The sequence below is a fragment of the Nilaparvata lugens genome, chromosome 3 (genome assembly GCF_014356525.2).
Source record: "Nilaparvata lugens isolate BPH chromosome 3, ASM1435652v1, whole genome shotgun sequence".
Lineage (NCBI taxonomy): Eukaryota > Metazoa > Arthropoda > Insecta > Hemiptera > Delphacidae > Nilaparvata > Nilaparvata lugens.
Window position 1 is genome coordinate 97,062,768 of NC_052506.1, and position 20,507 is coordinate 97,083,274.

Sequence of the window (20,507 nt, forward strand, 5' to 3'; positions counted from 1 at the left end):
ATTTGTTATATGACAGTCAAGTCCTTAGGATACATAGTTTTTGAGTTGCATACGGGAAACCAAAAAATGGTACCTTGAAACCACCCCCTCCACCTTATCACAAGGGGTAGGGGTGAGGACTTTTGATATGTTTACCTCCTTACTACCCTAAACAGAACTGTGTGGGGGTCAAAAATTATCTTTCCAAGTTTTCCCTCTATACCCTTTTTTGAGCATTCATTGCCTGGACTAATTTGTGATAACAAAAAATGAGAAGTAGAAAAATAATAGATATTCAATAAAAAAAAACAAAAATAATTGATTAAAAAAGAAACAAATAGATATATAAGCATAAAATTGTGAACTGAACGAATCATACAATATCAAGAATTATTTGAATCATACAAGGGTTTAAATAAAAATCCAATGAAATTATTGGTATTTCACCAGTCCCATCAACACTGAAAGCCGCGTTCAAAGAAAAGTTTAGTTTTTTCCTACTTCAAACCATTTAATCAAGTGTTAAAAAAAACTGAAATATTATTGCGTGCTGTAACAAAATATGCGGCAAACCTAACACTATTTATAGCATTTTTGTTTCTTTTAAACGTTCATTTTGAAAATGTTTTAAACTTCGTTGTGAACCTAGTAGGCAGTTTGATAGAAATTTTCATAAAAGTCTCTGATGATGTTGAAAAAAGGCGTGTGAATGACCATTGCCAATATAGGCCTAGGTACCATAACACCAAATACATGTTATGTTAGTTTAATTCACTTCAGGTAGGATTTTTAATATTATGCTGATATATTGTAGATAGGAACATGATTCTAATCACTATATCGTCAAGAACTTTAACCATTATAAAAATCAAAGAGATTAAATCATTGTTCTACATTTTCTTGTTTTTAAAGATACTTTCAGAAATGTCAACACAGTATAGATATTGTATTTTAAATAAATATTAATGTACCCACCTCACTAAGTATCGATCGAAAATGTGCAATAAGACAAGAATAGAGCGTATTCAACAATCAAAACTCAAGCATTATTTGCATGTAAAATATATAATTAATTTTTAATGTGAAATACTAAAACAATCTTATTCGAAGTGAAGTTCATAATTGGCGGTTAGTGTGTGCAGTGCATGTCATTGTTGGAAACCTTCTAAATAACTAAGGTATTCAACACCAGGTCTAGTGTTAATTCTCAAAAATCATAACGAAACAAGAGTTAATTCATCTATTTAAGTGAGTAAATCGTTGTTTTATTGTTATTAGTTTTAGTATGAACATTAGCATCGTTGCATTTACTCGATATTAGGTAGGATATGTGGTTGCAATAAAAATACGTGAAAGTTAGACATTTCAACTTTACATATTATGAAAATATCAATAAATAGATATTATCAGGAATAATAGAATTGAAATCGAATAATTTATTTTCATAGCCTGAAAAGTACATGAAAATAGCTAAGCCGTTGGGTTGGTCAAGCTGGTAGTCAATGATCTATTTGATATTTCAGAAATAACAAAGGGAAACTGTGGATATATCTGTATAAATCATTCTAATAAATTAAACTTAGAAAAAGAATATTCAAATTTTATTGTTTATTTCTTTCATTATTTTGTCCTATTTTCAGAAAATGGATAAAGAGGTGAGTTTTGAAATAGATTTTCTACAACATAACCTTGAAAAACAGTATAGCCTTTTTATAAAATTCATACAATTTATTGTTTTTTATTCCATATAATTATTTGGAAGTACGGTAACGTTTTTTATCAGAATTCATATTCATATTGTTATCTTGTCTATATAAGGGTGTGATCACAAATTAAATGCATTATTTTATGTGCCAATAAAAGATTCCTCAACATAACCTTAAAAATCAGTATCGCTTAACTTTTATCAATTCATACAATTTATTGTTTCTTATTCCATGTAATTTTTCGTGAATTAAGTTCTTTATCAGAATTCATATTTTTATGCATGACCAAACGGGCAGATAAGAAACAAACTCTGGTAAGAGTCTGCACACAGGAGCAATAGTAGCTGCCACTGGCTTTTTAGGAATGAGGGATTGTCCGATACTTGAATGCATAGATGGCATTTCCAATTCTGTGTTCCTGCAACAGCAAATTGAGCTAGTGGAAAACTCTACTGTTGTCCCCATGTAAGCTGTAAACATGTTACACACAAAGACATTAGTGGCCCCAAATTTTATAGCTAATTATAATTATATGGAGTAGAGAAGGCTAGTCCCTCCCTAGCCTTTGGTAAGCCAATACCAAACTACAAGGCAGCAGTCAATATTCTTTCAAGATTTTCTTTCCTTTGAATATCCACTGATCTCCGTGTGCGTTGTGTCCACTGACCACCCGATCGTGTGTTGATGGAAAGGATATCATTTCATATCCTTCTTAAAGAAAATATTTTAATTAGTTTCAGGAAATGAGTTGTGTTTATTCGAGTTTATGTATTTTCTATTGACTATCTATTATATTTTTTGAGTTTAAAATAATTTTAGTTTTTCAATGAAGATATATTATGATTTAATAAATATTTATGTTCAGAGTGAGTAACATTAGGTAATATCTCAGAGTGCTTATCTTGTAATTGTCGCTTACCAAGTAAAGTCTTTTTCTATAAGTCTTATTTCGTTTAGTTAAGTCAGTTTAAGTTAAGTTAATTTATGGTGCAATGGACAAAAGAGAACAGTTACAAAAATGAAGAAATATAATCAGGTTAATTAAGAAATATAATTATTTTCCTGAGCGCGGACGAAAATTTTATATTTTTTTGTGCTCAGTAAAATTTGTCAAATCATTTTTTTTAATTATAAGTATTTGTGTATACATTTATATATATATTTTCCCATTCATACATTCTTGATAAACTAAGCTCATGTTATATGATTAATTATATTTCATTTTTTGTTTATTAAGGATTTTTCTGATTATATTTTCTGTGATGTATACTATTTTTTTTGAAATTGTAATTGTTTTGATTGACAAAATAAAAAAAATTGAATTTGTTATTGATTGTTTTTTATTGTATGTAAAGGATTATTTTTATATAGCCTATCCCTCAAATAGCTTACAGCCAGAGGGATACTATCGCACTATTGTAATACTGAAATACATAAATAAATAAAGAAAAGAATCGACAATTATTTGTTTAAACACCGCCGATTTATGAAGTTATATTACAATTCTATATTATTGTTATTCTAATTGTATTCATTCTTTATTCTGTTTGATTAATTATAATTATCTATAGTTTGTATAATTCGTTGAATAATTAGCATTACCGTCATTTAATGTAAATTAGTGTATAAGCCAGTAGATATTGTAACATACATAAATAAAGGAATCTAATCTAATCTGCAAGGCAGCAGTTTGCTGGTTTTGGTCCACCCCGGGTATTGGATTCCCTCTGTACCCCCTATATCTAGAGGGTATTCCCCGATCCGCTACCTGGGGAGGCGCCCGATAGGAGACCAGCAACTCCCACTCATCTACAGTGCAATGTGTAAAATGGGGGTCTGTTGCTTGAGAGCTCCGTATGGAGCAGCTCTTGGCAATGCGACCGAAGCAAGAAGAATGTATGCAGCTGCATTTCCAAACCGCCGTCTCCCTTCCGACAAGGTGTTCACAAGAACTCACAATCGGCTGAGAGAAGTTGGTTCATTTGAACGGAACAGGGTAATTGCTGGTAGGCCTCGAGCAGTTCGAAATGTTGCTTTTGAAGAGGAAGTATTGCAGAAATTCGATTTCAATCCTAGAACGAGTACGAGAGCAGTTGCAAAGCAAATCAATTCAAGTGCTTCTTCTGTGTGGCGTGTACTAAACAAGGAAAGACTTCACCCCTTCCGCTTTCAAAAAGTTCACTCATTGGTTGAACGCGACTATGAGCCAAGAGTAAACTGTGCCCGTTGGTTTCTTCAGCAAGACATTATCCAACCAAATTTTCTAGAAAATGTGTTATTTACCGATGAGTCCAGCTTTACAAGAGAAGGAATCTTCAACTCTCGCAACAGTCACGTCTGGGCCTTAGACAATCCTCATGAGGTCAAAGTGCGTGGTTATCAGCATAGATTTTCGCTGAATGTTTGGACGGGTATCTTAGGTAATCGCGTGATTGGACCATACATTCTTCCTAATCGTCTGAATTCTCCCACGTACATTACTTTTTAAGAGACATACTACCAGAACTTTTGGAAGATGTGCCTCTTGCAAACAGATATAATATTTGGTTTCAACATGATGGTGCCCCTGCTCATTTCGGAAATGTTGTTACGGACTTTCTGAACATGACCTATCGTCAGCGGTGGATTGGGCGGGGTGGACCAGTACCGTGGCCCGCACGTTCACCTGACCTCAACCCTTTAGATTTTTTTTTCTGGGGCCATATGAAGGACCTTGTTTACAGCACGCCAGTAGAAAACGAAGAAGACCTTGTGGCAAGAGTGGTTGCTGCAGCAGGTGCCATTCAAGATGATGAAAATGCTTTTATAGCAGTTCGACGGTCCATGATTGAAAGGTGCAGACTGTGTAATCAAGTTGAAGGACGGCATTTTGAGCAATTGCTGCATTAGTATCAGTGAACCGATTTGAGTGAAATTAATATTTTTCAATGTAAATAAAATTTGGAGGAAAGTTATTCTTGTATATTTCTGTAATAAGAACGGTTTTCATGAAATTATAAAAAAATTAATATTGATCTTTAAATGGTGAAAAGTGGTCATGCATGCAGTACGAAAAAAATTAATTTCTCTGTTATTCTTCGACCAATCTTAATAATTAGGTATCATTGGAATTGTGAAAAATTTGCTAACTTTTTTGTCTCTTGTACATTTTCTGTAAAATGACGGTTTTCGAGATATTCGCCATCAAAAATTTAAAATGGCCGCCATTTTGAAAAATTTCAACGAAAAATTTTTTTTTTATTTTTTATAGTTGAGTCTTTATAGCATAAATATTCATGCCAAATTTCAGATCAATACAACATTTCGTTCTTGAGATAAAAATTTTTAAGTGAAAAATACAAAATGGCAGCTATAAGGATAACCGCTGAGTTTTGGACACTTCAAATATGACATTTGTAGTCTCCTAGCATCCAGGTACAATACCCTAAAATTCTCGACACTACTTCTGAAACACCCTGTATATTTCCCATTCATACATTCTTGATAAACTAAGCTCATGTTATATGATTAATTCTATTTCATTTTTTGTTTATTAAGGATTTTTCTGATTATATTTTCTGTGATGTATACTATTTTTTTTTGAAATTGTAATTGTTTTGATTGACAAAATAAAAAAAATTGAATTTGTTATTGATTGTTTTTTATTGTATGTAAAGGATTATTTTTATATAGCCTATCCCTCAAATAGCTTACAGCCAGAGGGATACTATCGCACTATTGTAATACTGAAATACATAAATAAATAAAGAAAAGAATCGACAATTATTTGTTTAAACACCGCCGATTTATGAAGTTATATTACAATTCTATATTATTGTTATTCTAATTGTATTCATTCTTTATTCTGTTTGATTAATTATAATTATCTATAGTTTGTATAATTCGTTGAATAATTAGCATTACCGTCATTTAATGTAAATTAGTGTATAAGCCAGTAGATATTGTAACATACATAAATAAAGAACTCCAATCTAATCTGCAAGGCAGCAGTTTGCTGGTTTTGGTCCACCCCGGGTATTGGATTCCCTCTGTACCCCCTATATCTAGAGGGTATTCCCCGATCCGCTACCTGGGGAGGCGCCCGATAGGAGACAAGCAACTCCCACTCATCTACAGTGCAATGTGTAAAATGGGGGTCTGTTGCTTGAGAGCTCCGTTATGTAGCAGCTAAAAACACCATTATTCGATCTATGGGGATTTCAAGCTTTGAAAATTTACACCGTCAGAGTGTTACCTGATTAATTGATAAATTATTGATTGTCAAGTACAGTACTTTACCAGGGTATCTGAAATAGATACCCTTAAAACAGAAAACGTGTTTCAACAAGATTATACTGTGAAGGATTCAAGTTGATTTTTTGTCTGTTGCAGGTTAAAGTTGAGAAACAGGAAAGTGCTTTTGATGACAGTTGGATTGGAGCTGCACGTAGTGATACGGCTACTCAGCAGGCATGTATTGTTGAACAATCCACCTTGAAATTTACTGACTACAGCTATATGATGAAGTTGAATCCCATTTTCTTTCAACTTTTCTACTGTTGATAGTATATAATAAAATTAGTTGAAAGATTATTTCAGTCTCAATATTCTTTATAATTATGCAATATTTTTTCCTACAGTTACTTTGAAAAGTGGCCATTGCTGCACTGATTACAGAACGCAAAGAATCACTTTTCCGCTCTAGTGAGGGAAAAAATTTTCCTGCACTCCAGATTTGCAACATGGCAACGCAAAATAGTTAGTAGGTTATATGGAGCACCAGTGCAGCAAAATCAAAATTAAGTTGGTAACTGTGACTGTGGGTCTAGCACGTTATAAGAGTCTTGAGGGTGGTGGAGTGTGGTGGATGACAGCAGTTGACAGCACACAGCCGCCATTCAAACACACATACTACATTCTATTTTATTTATTAATAATAAAATTACACAGATATACATTTGATGCATTTCAGGAAATTTTACCCATAATTACCCACTTTTCATATTCAATGGTAACTGTAGGAAAAACTTAATGTGAAATACGTGCGCAAAGTTCCTCTGCTGCACTCAAGAAACCATTCCGCCCTCGCCTACGGCTCAGGCGTAAACGTTTCTTTCGGTGCAGCAAACTATCACTTTGCGCACTAGTTGCACAAATAACTATATTGATCGCCTTTCATGCATGTTATAAAAAAGTAGAGTAGACATCAATGGGAACAATAGTAAAAGGTCCATTCTTAAAAGGATACATTCTTGAATCTATTGATCGATATTCTACAACAGAAATAAACAAACAACTACTACAACCCATATTTTTATAGTGAGCACTATTACTTGCTGAGTTTGATATTCGTCTAGTTTTCAAGTGACACAAGAATCTCTTATGTTCGCAGATCAAGATCGAGAAGCAGGAGGATGAATTTGGAGAATGTGAATTAGCAACTAGCAACATCAAAGATGAGTCATCCTCGCACAATGGCTCACCTTCCAATCGGGCATGTATTCTATCTTGACTGGAATAAATAAATAATGCGGCTAAGTTTGAGATTTTCTCATTAAATTATAATTAAAACTTATTGCTGAATAAAAACTTTTCTTCCAGATTCGGTTGTTGTTATTATTAGCGCAGGCTTGAATTGTGGGGAGTCCCACAGGAAGACCAGCTTGTTTGGAATAAAAGGATAGAATTCTATTTCCTTCAAATTCAAGGAACACAATCAATGCCTGTATTGCAATATTGTCAATAACATTAAGGCTCAACTCACACTTATTGCTTATCGTTTTTGAAGGGACGGATTCGAGGATCCAAAGGTTCATAGAACCCCACACGTCAACCGAAGCTTATTGTGTTCTCAAGTAGTATATTAGTTAGACAAACCAATACCTGTGTCCTTTACAAGAACCTGGAGTTTTTCCCTATACTAACATCCAATTCATCACCTGGTTGCCTGTCGCAATCCAATGTGATATGCTTGGCAGTCTCTTCAGACTGATTAGTCCTCGATTCAGCCTCTTGAACCGCATTTGTGCTGGAGTTTCACCCATCTCTGGTATCTTGGGTTTTTCTTTTCGCCCCTCCAAAACTGTTCTGATGGGGCAGATCCCGTGGGTTTGAAGGCAAGGCAACTTCTGGAGTTGCCTTGGGGTCCCTTTTAGTCGCCTTCTACGACAAGCAGGGATATTATGGGTGTATTCTGGTTCTCAACACATTCTTGAGTACGATACTCGACCAAAAGCTCCCCCAACCCACAGGGGGCAACTCACACTTACGCGAATCAGGTCGAGAAGAGACTCGACTCTAGTCGAGAGCATGTGTTTTCAAATGGTGACAATTGCGGAGACTAGAATCGACTGGTCAGAGTATCATCATTTGGAAACACATGCTCTCGACTAGAGTCGAGTCTCTTTTCTACCTGAGTCGCGTAAGTGTGAGTTGAACATACAAGTGTATGATTACAGAAGAAAGTCCATACTTTATTGTTATACAATAAGTTGTAAGTATTTTGACTAGCATTTTTGTATGTTTTCTGTTTACACCCACCAAACTAGCATTTAGTTTATCTAGATTAGAGAGCATAACTTGATGGCTGCTATTTCAACTTCAACTACCCCTCACTCACCCAGTGCACAGTAGTATATCTTGCCTGTCCAGGTGTACTGCAGGGTGCAGACGAATATCTGTACAGTTATAGCTCTTTGGCAAACCTTAACGTGAATGGCTGGCCTTAGCTTGAATTTTCATGATTATTAAGAACCAGTACAATTACTGACATTGAACTTGAATTATCGTGGTATAACTCAAGACAGCTGTCAAATTCAGTTGCTGCTGCTCCTTCACCAATATTTGTGTCTTTTTACATAAAGTGTAACAATAATCGATTGTCTTCTCATTGTTTGTGATGTCAATATTGCAGATGGCGAGAGTTAAGCAGGAGAATGATAGCAGCCAAGAACCAGCGCAAGAGTGCAGCACTGCATGCTCTCCAACTGATGATGATTTCAGCCAACAACATTATCTAATCCCTGGCTATAATCTAATATTCATCAAAGAGGAAGAATATGGTGAGATTCGTGTTATTTTTTCATTCATTTTCATTCATCAATGATAATAACACATAACAGGAAATGAATGAACTAGTAGTTCTGTGAACAGTAGACCTCGCGCAGTTATAAACAGCAGCCTCCTTTTATACTGTCCATCAGAGTAAATCCTGTCTTTATGACGTGTCGGCGAGATATCGGTGTGAAAACGGCTAATGGCTGTTCGGGTTGGTGAATCAAAAATGCCAACATCAAAATCTAATCTCCTTTCAAGACATACTGGCAACAGGACAGCCCGAGTTCAAAGCAGAGAAAGTTCGAGAGACAATTTAATCGCATGCGCTATTGCACGTAATCAAGAGTTCATTTAATAGTGCATAAAAACTGCATTCAATGAGGCATGCAATTAATAGTCTACACAGCTTTTTACTTTCCTTGCCCTATTACCATAGATAAGGAAAGTATTGCTTTCCGAAAAAAAATTAAGGTACCCCAATTTGTAAATTTCTATACGTTTCGAGGTCCCCTGAGTCCAAAAAAGTGGTTTTTGGGTATCGGTCTGTATGTGTGTGTGTGTGTGTGTATGAGTGTAAGTGCGTCTGTGTACACGATATCTCATCTCCAAATTAACGGAATGACTTGAAATTTGTAACTTAAGGTCCTTCCCCTATAAGGATCCGACACGAACAGGGTTTTTCGCGATTTTCTCGAAAATGGCTTGAACGATTTTGATCAAATTTATACCTAAAATAGTCATTGATAAGCTATATCAACTGCCACAAGTCCCATATCTGTAAAAATTTCAGGAGCTCCGCAACATCTATGCAAAGTTTGATTTTAGATTTCCAATTATTAGGTCTCAGATATAATTCAAACGAAAAATTTCGAGTGGAAAAGATTGAGCTTGGAAATCTCTCTAATTAATGTGCAGTAACATTTCACCTAAAATTGAAAATAAGCTTGAAATTTGAGAAAATGTAATTATTCAATTGCAAACTGTTGGCTACTGTTGATTCTTTTCAATCATTCGCTATGAAGAGATAACAGATCTCGTGTGTATCCAGTGTTATTGTCCTGTCACCAGCTGGCTCAGATCTTTGACTTGAGTTGCGCGTTTACACTATAGTGAGGTCCACTTTATAATGGCAGTAGATAAAGATAGGAGAATAGCGATGCCGATTCTCTGCATTTATTAATTTTATTTCTACACTGTCAAAAACATGATTGGCATCGTTGTGGACGTAGAAAAGGATAGTACCACCGGCTTTGTCGAATGATAGACAAGTATAGCAAAACTAAAGTTGATCAAATACTGTCATTATAACGTGGACCTCACTATAGCGTCAGGTGATCAATTTTCATAACGGCAAGGAAAGTTGTGTGAGTGCGCCACAGCAGATTTTTTACCAAGTTACATTGAGATATTGAATTGCTTGCGTCATGGTATGCAATTTATAATCTATCGACAGCTGATTATGATGAATAATTTTATAGTCTGATTTTTACTCTAATATTGGCGTATGAAAAAAAAATGAGAATCGGACAAAGCATAACAGAGATACAATGAAATAATGTGTGTTACGAGGCAGCAAAACATCAATTCGTTGTAAATAGAAAGGAAGCCTACCAGTCTGTATTAACATCAAATTATAATTTTCTTGTGTTTGGATGAAAAAAATTTGTTTTTAATATTTTTAATAGCCTACTGTGATGTACTCATGTTTTGCTGCCTAGTAACACACATTTCATTGTATCTCTGTTATACTTTGTCCGATTCTCATTTTTTGGTGTTGAATGATTGTAAATGAAATTTCCTAAAAAAAGTTTCTCTTGTTAAATTTCTCTATCTATCACCGTTCTCCCGAAATTTTGGATTAAAAGTTCAAAATGGCTGCCATTTTGAATTTTCTAATTTAACAAAGTTGAAATTTTTTCTACAGTTCATCTATTATTTGAACATACCTACCGATTTTTATTGCGATCGGTTGGAAAACTTTGAAGATAAAAATTATTTTGTAAAAAATACAAAATGTCCAATATCTTGTAAACGAAGCATTTTAGGAAAAAAAATCCACATTTTTCCTATGTTTGACCCATACAACCTATTCCCGAAGTTTAGCACTTTACTTTTGGAACACTCTGTATATACATAGTGGTATTGACAACATCAACGTCTTATTGTTTCAATAAATTGCCCTTCACTTGATTACTTGTGTTCACTACAGATTATCATCCTATTTCCAGCACAACTGATATGCAATAATGTGCTGTGTTTGCCAATAAAATTGTAGCCATGTTGCTCTTCTGAGTAGTCGATGAATAGTGGATGCCCCACTCATCAAACTAGAGCTCACAATTTCATGTCAGTTTATAGTTGTAATTTTGATGCACATTTCTTACAGTTTGTGTCAAAACGCAGGTGAAATTTCCTATTTATTTATAAGTTTTTTTCATGTTTTGAAACAAAAAAGTTAGGCAGCTATATACATAACCAATCATTTTCAGACAATTCAACCTATATGTGTGTATGTCAATTGAGAGAAAACCATGGTCTGGATTAGCAATCATGGATCACTAATCAATAAAAAATAGCTCATGGCATAATTCATCTGTTATTACTAGTAGTTCTGTGAACAGTAGACCTCGCGCTCAGTAAGTTACATTGACCTGTTGTTATGTTTTCTCAAAAATTAATAAATAAGTTATCAATTTGTCTAGAAAAATCCTAAATAAACATAGAGCTTTCTGTCCTATCGTACCGTGATGTGTCGTCCCGGAATGTGAGTGTGAGCGCTGTTATCAGGTCTGGCTGCAACTGTCTACAACGTTGATGGAAAGATACATTTTCAAGATGTTCGATGTTTTTGAACAGGTATTATTAGTCAGTCAACTGTCTACTAACGTTGATGGAAAGATATATTTTCGAGAATTTCAATGTTTTTGTACGGGTAGTATTATAGTCCACTAGACAGCTGATTTATGATGAATAATTCTATGGTCTGATTTTTACTCTGATATTGGAGTATGAAGGAGGCTCCTTTTTCCTTTTATATTAGTAGTTCTGTGAACAGTAGACCTCACGCAGTATTCTCATCCACAAGTACCTGTTTGAAACTATAGATCTTATGGAAAAACAGCAATAGGCTGGCTTCTCCACACATCTGTGTAATCACTTGTCAGCTGATTTATGATGAATAATATCTATAGTCTGATTTTTACTCTAATATTGGCGTATGAAGGAGGCTCCTTTTTCCTTTCATTTATTATCCTTGAAATGCAAAATTTCCAAAAACCTTGTATATACGTCGACGCGCAATTAAGAATGGAACATACCTGTCAAATTAAATGAAAATCTATTACTGCGTTTCGCCGTAAATGCGCAACATATAAACATTCAAACATTAAGAGAAATGCCAAACCGTCGACTTGAATCTTAGAGCCTGTTCACATGACAGCGATTTACGCTCGGTTGTCGCGCGGTTGACCAACCGAGCGATTGCTAGGTATAGGGAAACACGTGGTGCCGTACACATGCAACGCTCGGTTTTAGTAGTCGCCGGCGAATCGCGGCGGTTGTACTCTCAGACTACAACCGCTCGGTTGTCGCTCGGTTGCCGGGCGGTTCGATATACTAGAGCAGTCAACCGAGCGGTTTCGAGCAGAGCAGTTCACATAGTGCACATTCTATTACAATTTCAGTTCAATTAAAATTTATTCTATTACAATTTCAGTTCAGTTAGTAAGTTAGTTTGTAGATGATCATATTTCACATGATCATAGATCACATTTCAAAGTAGGGTAAACTAGCCCACATTGGGACTCTAAAATTCAAACAGCCATAACTTGGACAAATAATATAAAAAAATTCTTCATTTTTCAATTTTATATTGATTGTATTAGCTTACACTTTCATGGCAACTGCATTGATTGTCAATTGATTTTTTTATTGCAAAAACAATTTTTGGGAGTGTTCCAACCTGGGCTTAAGATCGACCCACGATGGGACATCCCTTGCCCAGGTTTTGGGACATTGAATTAAAAATGAGCAATTCGTTATTTTTGTTAATTAATTAAAAACATATTTGAATTTACATTCCATTATAAAAATTAATATTATAAATACTTTTATTTATTATTTGTGTTATTATTCAAGAATCAAAACATTAATAATAATATAAAAATATTGACATTCAAAAGTATAAAAAAGTATGATCTCAATCTTCCCCATTAAAACATAATTGACATAATCTTTTAGGTTATTTAGGTATTAATGAGTTAGTTTTGGTCAATTTTAGTAAATTGAATCGCTTATTCAAAAATTGATATTTTCAGAAAAATTTTGTTTTATTCAATCAACAATACCATGAAGAATTTATCTTCCAAGTCTCATGGATTTATATCTCACCATATTTGAAATGTTCTGTTCCAAAATTTAGACCCAAGCTCTTAGACCTTACTTCGCTCGGTCAATTATCTCTCTGATTGTTCACAATCTAACCAATATTTAACACTATAATTTTTTGTTTTATGTATAATATACTATTTCTACAAGAGGCTGCAAATCTCTTGGTTTGTATAAACTATTATATCAATTGGTAAATAATAAGGTAGGCTATAATGGAGCTGAGGCAAGGAAAATAGTGTGAGTGTTTTACACTAGGAGGTTGGCAGCACTGAACTGCCTGTTAAGAGCTTACTTGCTTCACTGTGTAGTTAAATAGATTTTATTTGATGTTTTAATTAGATTTTGCTCCAATAGTAGTGACTATTAGTAAATATATGTAGCTAGTGAGTGTTTCTTACATGTGCATTCGATTCGGACTGCCGGTATGTATTTATTGTACTGCTTCGTCCCCTGATAACCTCAACTATTCCAACTACTGTATTTCATTGCTGTTACACTTGCAATTACAAGTAACTGCTCGTCTCGAATGAACGCGGTAAACACGGCAATATTGACTTGTACTGAGTGATAGAATTGTTACTGCTAGAGTTGTTGACGTGAAATTGTGCTTACCGTCTCGATAAAAGATAAAGATAACTAGATAAGAGCTAGTGTACGGCTGTCTATTAGATTTCAGAAACGTTGTCGAGTGTTATCGCTTCAGATAAGGGCTCCCCGTAGAGCTATGGAATTCTTTCTTTCGCCGGTTTCTGGCGTCTTGCGTTTCCTTGGCAACGAAGCAGTGTTTGCTTGATTGTTTCCACTGAGCAGCGGTTCGAAGGCAGTTGCACACAGGCGCCAGTTTTGAAAACTAATTTTGAAAACAACTATTTGCGGGTCTACGTTTAATTATTATCTGAATCTGTTTTGACAACTGTGAGAGTCTACTGATCTTATTACCCCCTGTAACTTAAATTTCTTTTCCTTTCCTATATTCCTTTTCTCTTCAGGAGCTTCCATATTTCCCTGCTTTGACCGCTCTCTTGGCACTTTCACTTCCTTTCTATTTCTCCTTTACTCTGGTAGTGAAATATTTGGTCATCACTGATAGTTGTTTTCCTCTCAAGTAGCATCACCTCGTCAAAATTATGGAAGAAATTATACTGGGGCTAACAACAAAGGAAACCAAAAGATTTCTTATAAAGGATATTCATTCAGAAAATGTAATGTCAAGTCTTCTGGGCAAATTGTATGGCGCTGCCTGAGCAAGTCATGTAAAGTGACACTAGTTACTGACGATTTGGTGAAAGATATCATTGAGATTAAGAATGATCATTCACATCCTTCTCTCACAAACACAGAAGTGGATTCAATTGGTTTGTGTTCAACACCGACAAACACTTCTATCTCAGTTATGGACCGTTTTTGTAATATGAAGATAGTCTCGTTGATGGGGATACTCAAACTATTCCTCATGAATTGATAACTGAAAATGAAATGCTTAGAAGAGAGATTGCTACTTTGCGTGAACAATGGGATGCTGCTATAAATAGATCTATAGCTAATGATCTACGAATTCTAGAGCTTACGGATAGGGAAATGGTTGATTTCAGTGCTCAGTGCACTCCTACAGAATCCAATATCTGTCAATCCTGTAATGGTGTATTAGGCAAGACTTCATCTGTCTGCAGTGCAAGCACTCAGACGGAAAAATTGATAATAGAAGAGGGTTATCAGTGCACTGACACTCTTGGCTCTACTCAGAAACAAGATGGCGCTACGCAGACTAGTGTGGAAAATGGTGAAATTATTCCTCATGTGCTTCCTTATGGTCTGGACAAAAGTCATCTTGACCTCCTACTTGAAGAGAATGTGAGTCTCATGGACCAAATAATATCTATAGGCAGTGAGCTAGAGAAGGCAAGGAAAATTCAATCTCAAATGGAAGATCTTACTGTTGCTTTCAACACATCAAGAAGTGAACATTTGAGCTCTTGCGATTCGCCTACAAACGTAGATATTAATGTTAGAATATGGGCTGATAGTCATGGGAGAGGAATAAACGATGCTCTTGACAAATTACTTCCTTCAAATTATAAATCTACCACCCACATTGCACCAGGTGCTCCAATGGAGATTGTTATCGAGAATATGCTCTGCAAACGTGAAATTGAGAGCACTAAATCAAGTGACTATGTAGTTTTGATAGGAGGCACAAATAGTTTCAGTGCTGATGGAAATACAGAGGATCTCTTGAAAAACTTTACAGAACGTCTTGTGAAAGTGATAGAGGCATACAAGCATACAAACTTTATTCTCACTACTGTTCCATATAGATACGATCTTCGAGAGAATTCGATAGAAAACATCAGAATCAATCGTATCAATAGAGTCATCAGAAATATACCTAAGTTCTATCAAGGGGGATCTGTGAAGATTGTTAGTGTTTGGGCATATGAAAGATCACTACATACAGGTCATGGCTTGCACCTTAACAAAAGAGGAAAACGTAGATTAGCATGGGATATTTATAAAAAGGTAGTTGAGAAGTCATTTGGAAAAGTATTCAGGAAGCATGAAAGAGAACTGAGACCCGAAATACTAGTGGAAAATGGATGCAACCCATCTATTACTCCCCAACATGGTTCTTTTTTAGAAGAGTAGAGGAGCGAAGGTCTGATTCGATTACTACGCCTGTATGCACACAAACTGTGACTGATGTTGCCATTTCGACAAGTGATTCATATAAGATTCCAGTTTATAACCGTAACAATCTCAAAGGTGGTGCTGATAGAAATATTTCTATTAATAAATTGAAATTATCTATTCTTCATATTAATATACAATCCATCAGAAATAAATTAAGTATGATAGAAGCTGAACTTGTAAACAAACCAGTGGATGTTTTATGTATGTGTGAACACTGGTGTGTGAGAGATGAAATAGATTGTTATGTGCCATCTAATTACGTGCTTGCTAGTTTCTATTGTAGAGAGCCACCACAGTCACACGGGGGATCGTCCATATATGTTAAGAAAGATAACATTTTTGAAGTTATCGACGTAGCCAATCTTTGCACTGATTTTCTATGTGAGGCTTCAGCCATCAAGCTTATTGAGAATTCTATTATTGTAATAAATGTATACAGGACTCCGAACTCTGATGTAAAGACTTTCTTTGTGTATCTTGAAAATCTGTTGGAATATATTCTCACAAAATGTTGTGCTACTTTGCGTGAACAATGGGATGCTGCTATAAATAGATCTATAGCTAATGATCTACGAATTCTAGAGCTTACGGATAGGGAAATGGTTGATTTCAGTGCTCAGTGCACTCCTACAGAATCCAATATCTGTCAATCCTGTAATGGTGTATTAGGCAAGACTTCATCTGTCTGCAGTGCAAGCACTCAGACGGAAAAATTGATAATAGAAGAGGGTTATCAGTGCACTGACACTCTTGGCTCTACTCAGAAACAAGATGGCGCTACGCAGACTAGTGTGGAAAATGGTGAAATTATTCCTCATGTGCTTCCTTATGGTCTGGACAAAAGTCATCTTGACCTCCTACTTGAAGAGAATGTGAGTCTCATGGACCAAATAATATCTATAGGCAGTGAGCTAGAGAAGGCAAGGAAAATTCAATCTCAAATGGAAGATCTTACTGTTGCTTTCAACACATCAAGAAGTGAACATTTGAGCTCTTGCGATTCGCCTACAAACGTAGATATTAATGTTAGAATATGGGCTGATAGTCATGGGAGAGGAATAAACGATGCTCTTGACAAATTACTTCCTTCAAATTATAAATCTACCACCCACATTGCACCAGGTGCTCCAATGGAGATTGTTATCGAGAATATGCTCTGCAAACGTGAAATTGAGAGCACTAAATCAAGTGACTATGTAGTTTTGATAGGAGGCACAAATAGTTTCAGTGCTGATGGAAATACAGAGGATCTCTTGAAAAACTTTACAGAACGTCTTGTGAAAGTGATAGAGGCATACAAGCATACAAACTTTATTCTCACTACTGTTCCATATAGATACGATCTTCGAGAGAATTCGATAGAAAACATCAGAATCAATCGTATCAATAGAGTCATCAGAAATATACCTAAGTTCTATCAAGGGGGATCTGTGAAGATTGTTAGTGTTTGGGCATATGAAAGATCACTACATACAGGTCATGGCTTGCACCTTAACAAAAGAGGAAAACGTAGATTAGCATGGGATATTTATAAAAAGGTAGTTGAGAAGTCATTTGGAAAAGTATTCAGGAAGCATGAAAGAGAACTGAGTTCATTTCCTCCTATTACTCCCCAACATGGTTCTTTTTTAGAAGAGTAGAGGAGCGAAGGTCTGATTCGATTACTACGCCTGTATGCACACAAACTGTGACTGATGTTGCCATTTCGACAAGTGATTCATATAAGATTCCAGTTTATAACCGTAACAATCTCAAAGGTGGTGCTGATAGAAATATTTCTATTAATAAATTGAAATTATCTATTCTTCATATTAATATACAATCCATCAGAAATAAATTGAGTATGATAGAAGCTGAACTTGTAAACAAACCAGTGGATGTTTTATGTATGTGTGAACACTGGTGTGTGAGAGATGAAATAGATTGTTATGTGCCATCTAATTACGTGCTTGCTAGTTTCTATTGTAGAGAGCCACCACAGTCACACGGGGGATCGTCCATATATGTTAAGAAAGATAACATTTTTGAAGTTATCGACGTAGCCAATCTTTGCACTGATTTTCTATGTGAGGCTTCAGCCATCAAGCTTATTGAGAATTCTATTATTGTAATAAATGTATACAGGACTCCGAACTCTGATGTAAAGACTTTCTTTGTGTATCTTGAAAATCTGTTGGAATATATTCTCACAAAATGTTGTAAATCTATTATATTGGCAGGAGATTTTAATGTAAATATCTTGGATGTTAACAGTTTGGCTTGTAATGATTTTTTAAATCTTCTTAGGTCTTTTAATGTTTATTGTGCGAATAAGTTGCCCACTAGGGGGCAAGCTTGCCTAGATAATATTATCACTGATATTCAACCTGATTTATGTAAAGTATCATTGCTGGGTGAAGGAAGATTGTCAGATCATGCAGGGGTGTGGCTGGAGATTTCTGTACAAGATTCTAAGACTGGGAATGTACGAAACAAGACTGTAACCAAACGATTAATAACTGATGATAGATTATTAGAACTTAAGAATAGATTTTTGAATGTTAACTGGTCTCAGAACTGTTACAATGAAAATTTGAATGTAGCTTTTGAAAATTTTATGAATGTAATATTGAATCATTTTAATATATGTTGTCCTGTAATTACTTATGTTGAAAGTGCTAAGAAAAAATCTTGTAACAAGTGGTACACACCTCAAATAGCAAATATGAGAAATTGGCTGATTATTTTGTATAATAGATGGAAGTATAGTCATGACATTGAAGATAGGCAAAACTTCTTGAAATTTAAAAGAGATTATAGGAAAGCCATTACAAACTCTAAAATTAAGACCAATGATGACTGTATTACTAGAGCAAAAAATTTGTGTAAAGCGGCATGGAATATTATAAAAACTGAGTCAGCAACTTCTGGATATAAACAGCAAGAGCCACCTATATCAGCAGATGTTTTAAACAATTATTTTATAAATGTATCATGTGCTATTAATGCTAGTAACGTACCTTCTGAGAATCATTCAATTTTGTTAAATAAATTTAAAATGCCTTTGAACTTAGAAAATAATAATTTCAAATGGAAAAAAGTGGAACCAAAGCTGGTTCTTGACATTGTAAAAAATCTAAGCACTTCATCAGCAGGTGATATTTATGGCCTGAGCAATGTCGTTGTCAAAGGTTTCATAGAAGGTATACTGACACCTCTTACATTTCTGATTAATTCAGTTCTTATGGGTGGAAAATTTCCAGATTGCTTAAAGCTCAGTAAGGTAACTCCGGTTTACAAGAAAGGTGATAAAACGCAGCCTAATAGTTACAGACCAATAGCTTTAGTTCCTATAATAGGTAAGATTATTGAAGCCTGTATGTTTGTTCAATTGTACGACTATTTTAATTCCAATGACTTACTCTATGAACATCAATATGGTTACCGACCGAAACATTCTACCATAACAGCCGTTGAGACTGTTGTTAATAGGATATTAGAAGCATTTGAGAATAAGTTAATTGCAGGTGTGTGTCTAATAGATTTACAAAAAGCATTCGACTCCATATCACACACTATTCTAGAGAATAAATTACGCCACTATGGTATCTTGGGCAGTGAGCTAAATGTAATCATGTCTTATCTGCAGAATAGGAGACAAGTTGTAATTATAAACAGTAAGAAGTCAGAAGTTGTAAAGGTGATAGCAGGAGTACCTCAAGGGTCGATATTGGGCCCATTCCTATTTCTAATATTCATGAATGACTTTCATTGTAGTGTATCATCTAATAATTGTCTACCAATACTGTATGCAGACGACACATCATTGATGTGCTCTCAAAAAAGACAGGAAGACGTTACAGCAAGGTTGATAGAGAGTATCCAATTGTCTACGGCCTGGTTTGAATCTAATAGATTAGCAATTAATAATGATAAGACTGAGAATATATATTTTTCATTGGCGAACAATGTTTGTGAGAATAGATCAGTCAAATTGTTAGGTTTATATTTAGATAATAAGTTAACATGGAAAGAGCAAGTGGAGTTTGTATGCAGGAAAATTTCAAGAGTAGTCTATCTTATAAGGAAGTTAAAATATTGCGTAGGTACTCAAACACTACTGATGACCTATTTTGGCCTGTTCCACTCACTCATCAGTTATGGAGTTATGCTGTGGGGGAACAGCAGCAATGCAGGAAGGGTGTTAATACTACAGAAAAAAGTCATCAGAATTATTGCTAACCTGCAGCAAAGAGATTCCTGTAGAGAGAGTTTTATTAAATTCGGTATAATGACTGTGACTTCATTGTATATTTACTACAATCTAATCCAGGTGAGAAACAATTTGGGAAATTATCTTCAAAATAGTGATAACCATAATTACAATACCAGACAAAACGGTGACCTTCTCACACCCTATGTAAGATTGTCTAGAACTCATAGGAGTCATATGTATCAGAGGCATGTAATGTTTAATAAAATCCCCATAGCAATAAGAAATTTGCAAGAAAAAAGCTTTAAATTAGTGGTAAAGAATTGGCTGAAAAAGAATCCATTTTATAACTTAAGAGAATTTCTAGACTGTGATATTAGTAGTATTGCTAGACTGTGAGCTATAATTAGTTTTCATGTTATATATTATATTGTAATATGTATTTCAAATTTATATTTTGACGAAGCCTATTGCATTGATGTTTATATGTTTAATGGCAAATAAAATTCTTATTCTTA

General features: G+C 34.9%; 2 protein-coding genes across 2 annotated transcripts; both read left to right on the plus strand.

Moving 5' to 3' along the window:
- Positions 1-1,255: 1,255 nt before the first annotated feature.
- Positions 1,256-8,802, plus strand: LOC120350670. Its single transcript, XM_039425210.1, has 4 exons — positions 1,256-1,634; positions 6,057-6,134; positions 7,057-7,158; positions 8,578-8,802. Exons 1-4 carry the CDS (start codon positions 1,623-1,625, stop codon positions 8,767-8,769), a joined length of 384 nt encoding a protein of 127 aa, XP_039281144.1. The 5' UTR covers positions 1,256-1,622; the 3' UTR covers positions 8,770-8,802.
- A 5,731-nt stretch (positions 8,803-14,533) lies between these two features.
- On the plus strand, positions 14,534-20,498 carry LOC120350671. The gene is made up of 2 exons (XM_039425211.1): positions 14,534-15,729; positions 17,415-20,498. The coding sequence occupies exons 1-2, from the start codon at positions 14,586-14,588 to the stop codon at positions 17,435-17,437; spliced, it is 1,167 nt and encodes a 388-aa protein (XP_039281145.1). The 5' UTR covers positions 14,534-14,585; the 3' UTR covers positions 17,438-20,498.
- The last annotated feature ends 9 nt before the right edge of the window (positions 20,499-20,507 follow it).

Coding starts and splice junctions, on each gene's coding strand:
- LOC120350671 (XM_039425211.1), top strand. CDS start 14,586: ATGCTTAGAAGAGAGATTGCTACTTTGCGTGAACAATGGGATGCTGCT. Junction 15,730..17,414: donor CCCATCTATTACTCCCCAAC/ATGGTTCTTTTT, acceptor TTACTCCCCAAC/ATGGTTCTTTTTTAGAAGAG.
- LOC120350670 (XM_039425210.1), top strand. Junction 6,135..7,056: donor GTGATACGGCTACTCAGCAG/GCATGTATTGTT, acceptor TTATGTTCGCAG/ATCAAGATCGAGAAGCAGGA. Junction 7,159..8,577: donor ATGGCTCACCTTCCAATCGG/GCATGTATTCTA, acceptor TCAATATTGCAG/ATGGCGAGAGTTAAGCAGGA.